This window comes from Girardinichthys multiradiatus, chromosome 3 (genome assembly GCF_021462225.1).
Source record: "Girardinichthys multiradiatus isolate DD_20200921_A chromosome 3, DD_fGirMul_XY1, whole genome shotgun sequence".
Taxonomy (NCBI): Eukaryota; Metazoa; Chordata; class Actinopteri; order Cyprinodontiformes; family Goodeidae; genus Girardinichthys; species Girardinichthys multiradiatus.
The window spans coordinates 11,812,490-11,825,492 of NC_061796.1; the positions used below are offsets into that span (position 1 = coordinate 11,812,490).

The following is a 13,003-nucleotide window of genomic DNA, read 5'->3' on the forward strand; positions in this document are numbered from 1 at the left end:
TCAGACCAAAAGTTTGGACACACCTTCTCATTCAAAGAGTTCTCTTTATTTTTATGACTATGAATATTGTAGCTTCACACTGAAGGCATCAAAACTATGAATTAACACATGTGGAATTATATACTGAACAAAAAAGTGTGAAACAACTGAAAATATGTCTTATATTCTAGGTTTTTCAAAATAGCCACCTTTTGCTTTGATCACTGCTCCACACACTCTTGACATTCTGTTGATGAGCTTCAAGAGGTAGTCACCTGAAATGGTTTTCACTTCACTTTCACTTCACAGGTGTGCCCTGTCAGGTTTAATAAGTGGGATTTCAAGCCTTATAAATGGGGTTGGGATCATCAGTTGTGTTGTGCAGGAGGTGTATACAGTACACAGCTGATAGTCCTACTGAATAGACTGTTAGAATTTGTATTATGGCAAGAGAAAAGCAGCTAAGTAAAGAAAAACGAGTGGCCATCATTACTTTAAGAAATGAAGGTCAGTCAGTCCGAACAATTGGGAAAACTTTGAAAGTGTCCCCAAGTGCAGTTGCAAAAACTATCAAGCGCTACAAAGAAACTGGCTCACATTAGGACCGCCCCAGGAAAGGAAAACCAAGAGTCACCTCTGCTGCAGACGATAAGTTCATCCGAGTCACCAGTCTCAGAAATTGCAGGTTAACAGCAGCTCAGATTAGAGAACAGGTCAATGCCACACAGAGTTCTATCAGCAGACACATCTCTAGAACAACTGTTAAGAGGAGACTGTGTGATTCAGGCCTTCATGGTAAAATAGCTGCTAGGAAACCACTGCTGAGGACAGGCAACAAACAGAAGAGACTTGTTTGTGATAAAGAACACAAGGACTGGACATTAGACCAGTGGAAATCGGTGCTTTGGTCTGATGAGTCCAAGTTTGAGATCTTTGGTTCCAACTACCGTGTCTTTGTGCGGCGCAGAAGAGGTGAACGAATGGACTCTACATGCCTGGTTCCCACCGTGAAGCATGGAGGAGGAGGTGTGATGGTGTGGGGGTGCTTTGCTGGTGACATTGTTGGGGATTTATTCAAAATTGAAGGCATACTGAACCAGCATGGCTACCACAGCATCTTGCAGCGGCATGCTATTCCATCCGGTTTGCGTTTAGTTGGACCATCATTTATTTTTCAACAGGACAATGACCCCAAACACACCTCCAGGCTGTTTAAGGGCTATTTGACCAAGAAGGAGAGTGATGGGGTGCTGCGCCAGAGGACCTGGCCTCCACAGTCACCGGACCTGAACCCAATTGAGATGGTTTGGGGTGAGCTGGACTGCAGAGTGAAGGCAAAAGGGCCAACAAGTGCTAAGCATCTCTGGGAACTCCTTCAAGACTGTTGGAAAACCATTTCAGGTGACTACCTCTTGAAGCTCATCAACAGAATGCCAAGAGTGTGTGGAGCAGTAATCAAAGCAAAAGGTGGCTACTTTGAAGAACCTAGAATATAAGACATTTTCAGTTGTTCCACACTTTTTGTTCAGTATATAATTCCACATGTGTTAATTCAAAGTTTTGATGCTTTCAGTGTGAAGCTACCGTATTTATAGTCATGAAAATAAAGACAACTCTTTGAATGAGAAGGTGTGTCCAAACGTTGGTCTGTAATGTATATATATACAGGGGTTGGACAATGAAACTGAAACACCTGGTTTTAGACCACAATAATTTATTAGTATGGTGTAGGGCCTCCTTTTGCAGCCAATACAGCATCAATTCGTCTTGGGAATGACATATACAAGTCCTGCACAGTGGTCAGAGGGATTTTAAGCCATTCTTCTTGCAGTATAGTGGCCAGGTCACTACGTGATACTGGTGGAGGAAAACGTTTCCTGACTCGCTCCTCCAAAACACCACAAAGTGGCTCAATAATATTTAGATCTGGTGACTGTGCAGGCCATGGGAGATGTTCAACTTCACTTTCATGTTCATCAAACCAATCTTTCACCAGTCTTGCTGTGTGTATTGGTGCATTGTCATCCTGATACACGGCACCGCCTTCAGGATACAATGTTTGAACCATTGGATGCACATGGTCCTCAAGAATGGTTCGGTAGTCCTTGGCAGTGATGCACCCATCTAGCACAAGTATTGGGCCAAGGGAATGCCATGATATGGCAGCCCAGACCATCATTGATCCACCCCCATGCTTCACTCTGGGCATGCAACAGTCTGGGTGGTACGCTTCTTTGGGGCTTCTCCACACCGTAACTCTCCCGGATGTGTGGAAAACAGTAAAGGTGGACTCATCAGAGAACAATACATGTTTCACATTGTCCACAGCCCAAGATTTGCGCTCCTTGCACCATTGAAACCAACGTTTGGCATTGGCATGAGTGACCAAAGGTTTGGCTATAGCAGCCCGGCCGTGTATATTGACCCCGTGGAGCTCCCGACGGACAGTTCTGGTGGAAACAGGAGAGTTGAGGTGCACATTTAATTCTGCCGTGATTTGGGCAGCCGTGGTTTTATGTTTTTTGGATACAATCCGGGTTAGCACCCGAACATCCCTTTCAGACAGCTTCCTCTTGCATCCACAGTTAATCCTGTTGGATGTGGTTCGTCCTTCTTGGTGGTATGCTGACATTACCCTGGATACCGTGGCTCTTGATACATCACAAAGACTTGCTGTCTTGGTCACAGATGCGCCAGCAAGACGTGCACCACACTAAAATGACAGGTGTTTCAGTTTTGCTGTCCAACCCCTGGCAACAATATAGACAAAAATATATATATTAACAAATATATATGTATAACACATACATGCATGCAACCTAGATACAAATAAACCAATTTAGTAAACCCGAAAAACCCATTAAATACATCTGTCAGAATAGTTACACATATACACATATGCACACTCAAAATATGCCACCATAGTTATGTGAAAATCTGTGAAAATATGTATGAGGAAGTAAAACCTATTTAATCATTCCCCTTCACCTTCCTGTAGTCCTTAACACGAATGCACTTCTTGTTTCCAAAAAGTGATAATATTACATATTATATCACACACATAGTGATATGTTTCAAGTCTTTATTTCTTTAATACTAATTACATGAAACCACTAAAAATGATTTAAATATGTAATTTGGACCCACTGAAGAAATATATGCATGTATACTCTATAGTATATGCACTAGTTCTTTTGCTCAAATTAAGGGTTAGGGTTAGAGTTAAAAATGTATTACAGTAAACAAGAGTAAGGTGTTAAGGAAGTCCAGGTTGCTTTAATAACAGCCTTCAGCTTGTCTGATGTCTCCCATTGTCCTTTTGACCAAAGAGTTGTAAACTCTATATGAGGGTTTAGGATGGATGGATGGATGGATGGATGTGGATGGATGGATGGATGGATGGATGGATGGATGGATGGATGGATGGATGGATGGATGGATGGATGGATGGATTGGATTGGATTGGATTGGATTGGATTGGATTGGATTGGAATGGAATGGAATGGAATGGAATGGAATGGAATGGAATGGAATGGAAAGGAAAGGAAAGGAAAGGAAAGGAAAGGAAAGGAAAGGAAAGGAAAGGAAAGGAAAGGAAAGGAAAGGAAAGGAAAGGAAAGGAAAGGAAAGGAAATTAGCATCTCCAAAATTGTCAGCAGAAGGAAATATGAGGGCCTCTAAAACTTTAGACTTAAGAAAGTCAGTGGACTGACACCAACAGATGACTTTATTTCCCAAATCTCCTGTTGAAACAAACACTGGACCTTGACCAATTTGGAGTCTGTGCCTCAGTATCTTTCTTTCAGACTTTGCAATCTTGATTTCTAAACAAAATGCTAATTTTATTTTCTCTGAAAAGAGACAGAATTTTGCACTTTATCAGCTGTAAGTCAAATATATCAAAATCAAAAAAATGAAAGCTTGAAATGTATCATTTTGTGTAATTAATCTATATAATATACTTTTTGAATTGAGATACAGATATTTTGTTTCATAGAGATGTAGCTGTATTAATGTTTTTTGTATCTGTATGTGTGTCTAGTGATATCTATGTATTCTTATCTACAGTATGAAGAAAAACAAAAATGTTTAGGTGTGCAGAAATGAACATGAACAGTGTCCACCTTTGCTCTTTAGGTATTATCAGAGCACTCAGTTCTTCTCATAAAACTAGAGCCCCTGTGCATAAAATAACAAAGCTTGTGTTCTTTTACTAATGAAATATCATGCAACTTAGGTAAGAGGTTAGAGGTGAAAATGAGAGTTTCGAGATAGTTCTCCTTTTTGTCATTATGCGTACTGTCTACAAAGCCCCCGTACCACAGGCCTACCCCCACTGTGTTTGAAAATTGGTATAGTGATTTTACATTTAAAAGACTTGCCTTCACTCATTCAAACATTCTTCTTCTCATTGCGTCTAAACAACTCAAACTTTGCCTTGTCTAAGCATACGTGTTTTTCTCCAGTAGGGCATTTGGGTCGTTCATGTGTGAAGCTGCAAAGTTAAGTCGAGCTTGTAAACCTTTCTTGGTCTGCATCCTCTCTGTCCATGTTTATTTTAAACTCTCTTCTCTGTGGACACTGATGTTCCAACATCTTCCAGTTATGATGAAAGGATTGAACCTTTGAGGATCCTTGGTAGTTCCTACACATCCTGGTCATTTTCCCTTTATCAGAGTGAGCAGTTTGAAAAGTGGTTGCAATCTGATGTACCAACAGAACAATGATCCAAAACAAACATCAAAACTAAATCAGCTTAATATAAAGATTCTAGAATAGCCTTGTTCCTAACCTTTTTGAAAATGTACAGACTTTTCTCAAAAGGTGTGTCTGTAGTTGGAAACCAACCATATTCAATGAACTCTAATGTTCCTGCCGGGAAGAGTTCCCAACAGGACGAATTATGCTAGGACCTTGTTGATGGCTAGTAAAACTGTGTGGTTTTGATAAAACCTGCTATGAGACAGTTAAACAAGTATAAATGTTGGCATATACATATATTTGAGTCTGTGTGTTAAATTTATACCTGTATGGAGTAGAGAAAATGAAAATGAAATTCAAAAGTGTGCATCCACGTCTTTTTAAAAGCTCCAAATTAATATGACATTCATGCCATTAACAAGGTTATTTAAATTTCTTACTTTTATTGAATAACTACATGTAATGTTTTTTTGTTTTTTTTTCGTGTGCAATCAGATCATGTATATTTTTTGTCCCCTTCATATGTGTGCGCTCTGGGTTAGGAACACCTTATGAATCACTGTACCTTGCGTTGGCCATGAGCCCCTTTCCCATTGGCTGGCGTCGTGGGGGTTGGTGAGGTGGGGGTGGTAAGAGCAAGATAAAAGGAGCAAATATCTCCTGTTCTGCTTACACACACAAACGAACTCAACACGTGCCTAGCTGTCCGTCTGACTGGTTGTGGACGTGAAAAAAGGAGACGAGGTTTCACTATTCAAACACTGCTGCTGGAGCTCTCTGGATCTGAAAGTGTGAGTACACACACACACACCCACACACAAACACACACACACACACACACACATCCATATAGCATGTCTAATCCTATTTGAGATAAGGCTTCGGATAAGGGCTCTGCTGCTCAACAAGAATAAAGACCTACTCTGTAACACTTGTTGAATGATAAGGCAATGGCGTTGTGCAGGGGGCAATGTTCATATGGTATTATACTGTTTGAAGAGGTGGTGCAACAGAAATGTGCATGAGAATAAGGTCCAACCTTTTCTCCCACCATTAAAATAAATAGTCAATGTGATGCTGTATATCATTTACCCTCAAGAAAGTCAGGACTTAAATGAAGTATGCTGGGAGAAACGTTTGCAGAGCCCCTAAAGTCAGATCACAGTGAAAGAAAAACAGAGTGGCTAAAGACTCAATACGGAGGTCAATATTTCATAAAACATTTGCATGCCTAATCAAACTGTAAGTATAATCTCGTAGACTCACTGTCTTAGCACTTCATAACAGTCAAAGCAGGACACAGAAGAGGAGAGCAAGACTGGATAAATACACAAGAAATAAAATCTTTACTAAAACAATGGGTACAAGCCATAAAACCAAAACAATCTAGACTTAAAAATATCTGTTAAATCCATTAAAATACAGTGTGGCAGTATAATTGCAGCTTGATAAGTTCAGTAACAGCAGTCGGAACAAAGCTGTTATTAAAATGTCTGTTCCTACATTTAGAAGAATCTTCTTCCAGAGGGAAGAAGCTGAAACTTCTTGTGAAGGGGATGAAAGTCTGTTTTATTTTAAACAGAAGAGGCTATTCGCTGTACCTTCCTGCTCTACCGGGATATGACTGACCATTGGGCCTCTCCGATCAGTTTAGATGGCAGTTTTACAACCTGCTGAAGGGAACTCTTCTCTTTCATTGTTGCATGACCAAACTATGATACCAAGGAAAATGATAAAACTGATTCAATAAAAGCATGATAAAAAAGGATCATTATGGTTCAGTCAGTATTAATATTGCAGAGTTTCCTCAACCAGAAGAGGCGCTGATTTTTTGCTAAAACAGTCCTGTTAATAAGATAAATGATTTCCGTGTTAATTGAGCTGCTTTATTGTCATTTTTAAATGCACTGTAACTATAGTAACCATTTATTTTCTGGACTATTTATTTTCCTTGCTTATATAAAGAAAAATCTGTATTAATATTTTCTTTATTTTTGCCCTTGGAATGTGAATGCTTTTCTTTACAAATATTTATTCTAAGCACAAGATTAGATTGGGTGGTTAAAAATATGCAACCTGTAGATGTTTTAATACGATTAAACTGTTTCTTTTCCTTTTTAGCAAATTTGTCTGATTAAAGGCTTAAGATTTATAAACGTTTATGGCAAAAAATCTATTAGATTAGTTTATGTACTATATCCTTAATAATTATTGGCATCCCTGATGAAGATGTGGTTTTTTTATTGCTGTGGAAAATCTGAATGTAGAAAATACAAACCTTACATTTCTAAGGGTTGAGTCAGTCTTGCTACAACACACAGCAAGGAGGAAGGTAAAAGAAATCTCACGGGCTTACTGTTCAAGAACAGCAGCAAAGAGTGACATCTTGAAGTTAAAAGGCTCCCAAAAGAACCATTAGATACCATCTACATGCCAGCTGGTTGCTTCCCATGAAAAAGGCATTTCTGTCCTACAGTAACTAAGGCATAAGTATGGTGTTCGCCTATTCCACTGGGACTTAAACTGAAACCATGCATTTTGGTCAAATCAGATGATGATTGAATTTTTTAACATCAATCACGTCAGATGGGTCTGACTTAAATTTAAATTATGGTTATGGAGCAAAGCACTTGCTGCTTACTAATAAGAATGGAGGAGGAGCTCTGATGGATAGGGCCTTTTTCTATTTTAAAGACCAGTAGGGAACCTCGTTACTGTATATGCCATGAAAGTGCTAGGATGTTTTACATGCAGAAATTTGCAGACCCATCCAAAAAACAGAAAGTAGACCATTTTTGGATCTTTCAGCAGGTAAAGAATCTAAACATTTGGCAAAACCAACACAGAAACAGACAAAGAAAACCTTCTTGCATGGCCATATCTAGACCTAAATCCTAAATCCTCTTTTTGTTTGTTTCAACCTTTAAACATTTCACAGGGAATTTCTAAATGCAGTTCTATAGGCAAAAGGCAGTTGTACAAATCATTAACGGGCATGCTGGTAAGTGTGGCAGGGATTGTTCCCCTGCTCTTTAATCAATGTAATGTGTGATTATTTTACTGGAATAAAATAATTTTAAAAGCTTTTCTAGCATCTTTTCCAGGGTGTGAATAAAAGGGGACAACACTGTTTCTATGTGTGCAAGACTGGTAGTGCCAGAGGTTGTGACTTTTATATACTATTTAGTTTTATTAACAAATATGTTCCTAAGCCATTCTTGGTGTCAAACAGGTGGTTAACTCTGTAATGTTCAGTCCCTGCACCACCAGTAGAGCAAAGGTTAATCTTGAGAGTTAATGTGTGCATTTTCTTTAATAAATTGTCAGAATCCCAAAAAAGTCACATCCAGCCCCTTGAAACACTAAGAACACCTGCTGCCAAGTTCATAATTTGTATTGTTTTCCAGTTATATCATGGATGCTGCAGAATTTCGACGCAGAGGCAAGGAGATGGTTGACTATGTGGCCGACTACTTGGAAAACATAGAACAGCGACCAGTGTACCCGGATCTGGAACCAGGATATCTCCGTTCTTTAATCCCCACTGAGGCCCCACTTGAGCCTGAGAGTTATGAGGAAATAATGCACGACGTGGAGAGGGTCATAATGCCAGGGGTAAGGTGATACCATTTGCTTTTTTATTGGTTAACACAATGTTACATGACCCTAATTACTCTACTATTTACAAGGTTTTTTCAAATCTTTACTTCACACAAAAAAACTATAAATTTCAATTGAAGCAGCAAATATATAACTCTTATACCACCTTGTAGGTAGAACCATAAACGTAGTAGATATAATTCAAAAATGTTTGGGCCAGCGTTTTGGCTTAGAGTACAATGCAGTTTTGCTTATGTGTGTTATTAAAACACCCAGCTTGTCCAAAGTTTAGTATTCTAAGAAATTTCAAGCAAATTTACTGTAACTTACAAATGTAACGATTCTGACAAGAATTCAGTATTATACATCAGTATGAGTATCAGTCTCAATGTGCAATTTAATTTAATTCAATTCAGATTATTTATATAGCGCCAATTCACAACACATGTTGTCTCAAGGTACTTCACAAAAGTCAGGTACATACATTCCAATTAATCCTAACCATTGAACAGTGCAGTCAGATTCAGTTATTTATTCAAATTGGATAAAAAGTTTTTCTATCTAAGGAAACCCAGCAGATTGCATCGAGATTTTTAGCATTCACTCCTCCTGGATGAGCATGTAGAGACAGTGGACAGTCACTGGCGTTGACTTTGCAGCAAACCCTCATACTGAGCATGCATGTAGCGACAGTGGAGAGGAAAAACTCCCTTTTAACAGGAAGGAACCCCCAGCAGAACCAGGCTCAGTGTGAGCGGCCATCTGCCACGACTGAAACCTCAGTCAATTGCCAAATCTAGAAGAGAGAAAGGGTTAAACACTGAATGACAGGGCCAAGTGGATCATCTGTAAAAGGTGAGCATTAAGTTGTTGACAGCAGAAGTTTGGGCAATGCCCCTCTCCAGAAAGGTGTCACAGGTAGACACAGAATCAGGCCAGGTGTAGCTTCTAGGAAGAGAAAAGAGAGAGAACATAAAGTTAAAAACTGAAATAACAGCAAATAATGCAAAATTGGAGAGTAATGTGAGAATGTAGTGAAGAGGGTGAAAGTGGTCCTTATGTCGTCCAGCAGCCTAAGCCTAAAGCAGCATAACTACAGAGATAGTTTCTGTTTCAGTTTATATATTTATATAGCACTTATTTACAACAATGTCATCTCAAGGCACCCCACAAATGGTCCGGAACGGTGCGGGGCCGCCTTGCAGGCCAGACCAAACCACCGAGTGTCAGAGCCCGGCCACCCCAGAACAGGCCACGTGTAGGGGCACTAAGTAAAATAATAAACTGATAAAGTTCGAGATCGGGATACCTCTCTTTGTCTGACTGATTATAACCATTGGAAAAGAGAAGGGGTAATACAGGTAGCAGAAATGGAGGGTGTGTTTGCAGCTCAACCATAACTGAGCCGGTTTAGGCTAAACTGACTCCTCCTTACTCCATCCAACAGGGAGGGAGGAAGACGGTGGTAAAACATAAGTAAGATAGCCTAAGCCACTCTAACTATAAGTTTTATCAAAAAGGAAAGTTTTAAGCCTAGCCTTAAAAGTAAACAGGGTGTCTGCATCACGGACCAAAACTGGCAGCTGGTTCCACAGGAGAGGAGCTCAATAACTAAAGGATCTGCCTCCCATTCTACTTCTAGAGACTCTAGGAACCACCAGTAAACCTGCAGTCTGAGAACGAAGTGCTCTGTTAGGAACATATGGAACAATCAGATCTCTGATGTATGATGGAGCTAGATCATTAAAGGCTTTATATGTGAGGAGGAGAATTTTAAATTCTATTCTGGATTTAACAGGGAGCCAATGAAGGGAAGCTAAAATAGGAGAAATATAATCCCTCTTTTTAATTTTCATCAGAACTCTTGCTGCAGCATTTTGAATGAGCTGAAGGCTTTTAACTGCATTTTGTGAACATCCTGATAGTAAAGAATTACAATAATCCAGCCTTGAAGTAACAAATGCATGGACTAGATTTTCAGCATCACTCCTGGACAGGATATTTCTAATTTTAGCAATGTTCTGGAGATGAAAGAAGGAAATCCTAGAAACCTGTTTAATATGGGATTTAAATGACATGTCCTGGTCAAAAATAACACCAAGGTTTTTTACTTTATTACCGGAGGTCAATTTAATGCCATCCAGGTTAAGTGATTGACTAAGCAGTTTCTTTTTTAAAGACTCCGGTCCAAAGACGACAACTTCTGTCTTGTCTGAATTTAGAAGCAGAAAATGTAAAGTCATCCAAGTTTTTATGTCTTCAAGACATGCTTGTAGTCTATCTAACAGGTTGGGCTCATCAGGATTTATGAATAAGTAAAGCTGAGTATCATCAGCGTAACAGTGAAAATTTATCCCATGCTGCCTGATAATTTTACCTATTGGAAGCATATATATAGTAAAGAGAATTGGCCCAAGTACTGAACCCTGTGGTACCAATTAACCCTGGAGTTTAAAGATGATTTATCATTTACATGAACAAACTGGAATCTGTCAGACAAATAAGATTTAAACCAGCCTAGTGCTGTTCCCCTGATCCCTACAGGATATTCCAGCCTTTCCAAGAGAATATTGTGATCGACTGTATCAAATGCAGCACTGAGATTTAACAGAACCGGTACAGACACAAGCCCATTATGTGGGCTGTTTCAGTGCTGTGATGAGCTCTGAAGCCTGACCGAAACTCTTCAAACAAATCATTGCTGTGTAAATGCTCACACATTTGATTAGCAACAATTTTCTCAAGAATTTTAGATAGGAATGGAAGATTGGATATAGGTCTGTAATTTTTCAAGTCATCTCGATCAAACGAAGGTTTCTTAAGTAAAGGTTTAATTACAGCTACCTTAAAAGCCTGTGGTACATATCCTTTTACTAAGGATAGATTAATCAAATCTAAAATAGGGCTGGTAATCAGAGGGAACACTTCCTTAAATAATTTGGTTGGGATTGGGTCTAACATACAAGTTGAAGGTTTAGATGAAGCTAATACAGGTCCTTCTCAAAATATTAGCAAATTGTGATACAGGTAATTATTTTCCATAATGTCATGATGAAAATTTAACATTCATATATTTTAGATTCATTGCACACTAACTGAAATATTTCAGGTCTTTTATTGTCTTAATACGGATGATTTTGGCATACAGCTCATGAAAAACCAAAATTCCTATCTCACAAAATTAGCATATTTCATCCGACCAATAAAAGAAAAGTGTTTTTAAAACAAAAAACGTCAACCTTCAAATAATCATGTACAGTTATGCACTCAATACTTGGTCGGGAATAGAGGCAATCAGCTTGTGGCACTGCTGAGGTCTTATGGAGGCCCAGGATGCTTCGATAGCGGCCTTTAGCTCATCCAGAGTGTTGGGTCTTGAGTCTCTCAACGTTCTCTTCACAATATCCCACAGATTCTCTATGGGGTTCAGGTCAGGAGAGTTGGCAGGCCAATTGAGCACAGTGATACCATGGTCAGTAAACCCTTTACCAGTGGTTTTGGCACTGTGAGCAGGTGCCAGGTCGTGCTGAAAAATGAAATCTTCATCTCCATAAAGCTTTTCAGCAGATGGAAGCATGAAGTGCTCCAAAATCTCCTGATAGCTAGCTGCATTGACCCTGCCCTTGATAAAACACAGTGGACCAACACCAGCAGCTGACACGGCACCCCAGACCATCACTGACTGTGGGTACTTGACACTGGACTTCTGGCATTTTGGCATTTCCTTCTCCCCAGTCTTCCTCCAGACTCTGGCACCTTGATTTCCGAATGATATGCAGAATTTGCTTTCATCCGAAAAAAGTACTTTGGACCACTGAGCAACAGTCCAGTGCTGCTTCTCTGTAGCCCAGGTCAGGCGCTTCTGCCGCTGTTTCTGGTTCAAAAGTGGCTTGACCTGGGGAATGCGGCACCTGTAGCCCATTTCCTGCACACGCCTGTGCACGGTGGCTCTGGATGTTTCTACTCCAGACTCAGTCCACTGCTTCCGCAGGTCCCCCAAGGTCTGGAATCGGCCCTACTCCACAATCTTCCTCAGGGTCCGGTCACCTCTTCTCGTTGTGCAGCGTTTTCTGCCACACATTTTCCTTCCCACAGACTTCCCCCTGAGGTGCCTTGATACAGCACTCTGGGAACAGCCTATTCATTAAGAAATTTCTTTCTGTGTCTTACCCTCTTACTTGAGGGTGTCAATAGTGGCCTTCTGGACAGCAGTCAGGTCGGCAGTCTTACCCATTATTGGGGTTTTGAGTGATGAACCAGGCTGGGAGTTTTAAAGGCCTCAGGAATCTTTTGCAGGTGTTTAGAGTTAACTCGTTGATTCAGATGATTAGGTTCATAGCTCGTTTAGAGACCCTTTTAATGATATGCTAATTTTGTGAGATAGGAATTTTGGGTTTTCATGAGCTGTATGCCAAAATCATCCGTATTAAGACAATAAAAGACCTGAAATATTTCAGTTAGTGTGCAATGAATCTAAAATATATGAATGTTAAATTTTCATCATGACATTATGGAAAATAATTAACTTTATCACAATATGCTAATATTTTGAGAAGGACCTGTATTTCTGATAACTCAGGAAGCTCCACAGGATCAAAACAGTCCAAACACAGATCCGGTTCTACAGTTACTTCCAATGTTGTCTCACTTGGATGAAGTAATCATCTTCGGGAGTATGTCAAAGATTTTATTTTTAATAGAATCAATTCTATTTAAGAAGAAT

The 13,003-nt window shown here is 39.7% G+C and overlaps 1 protein-coding gene across 1 annotated transcript in view; it reads left to right on the top strand.

Annotated features, from left to right (window-relative positions):
* Positions 1 to 5,351: 5,351 nt before the first annotated feature.
* Positions 5,352 to 13,003, top strand: part of ddc (dopa decarboxylase) — a 37,591-nt gene continuing 29,939 nt past the window's right edge. The window contains exons 1-2 of the mRNA XM_047357307.1: positions 5,352 to 5,471; positions 8,088 to 8,295. Coding sequence (XP_047213263.1) covers positions 8,095 to 8,295 — 201 coding nt within the window. The 5' untranslated portion in view covers positions 5,352 to 5,471; positions 8,088 to 8,094. The remainder of the gene's footprint in view (positions 5,472 to 8,087; positions 8,296 to 13,003) is intronic.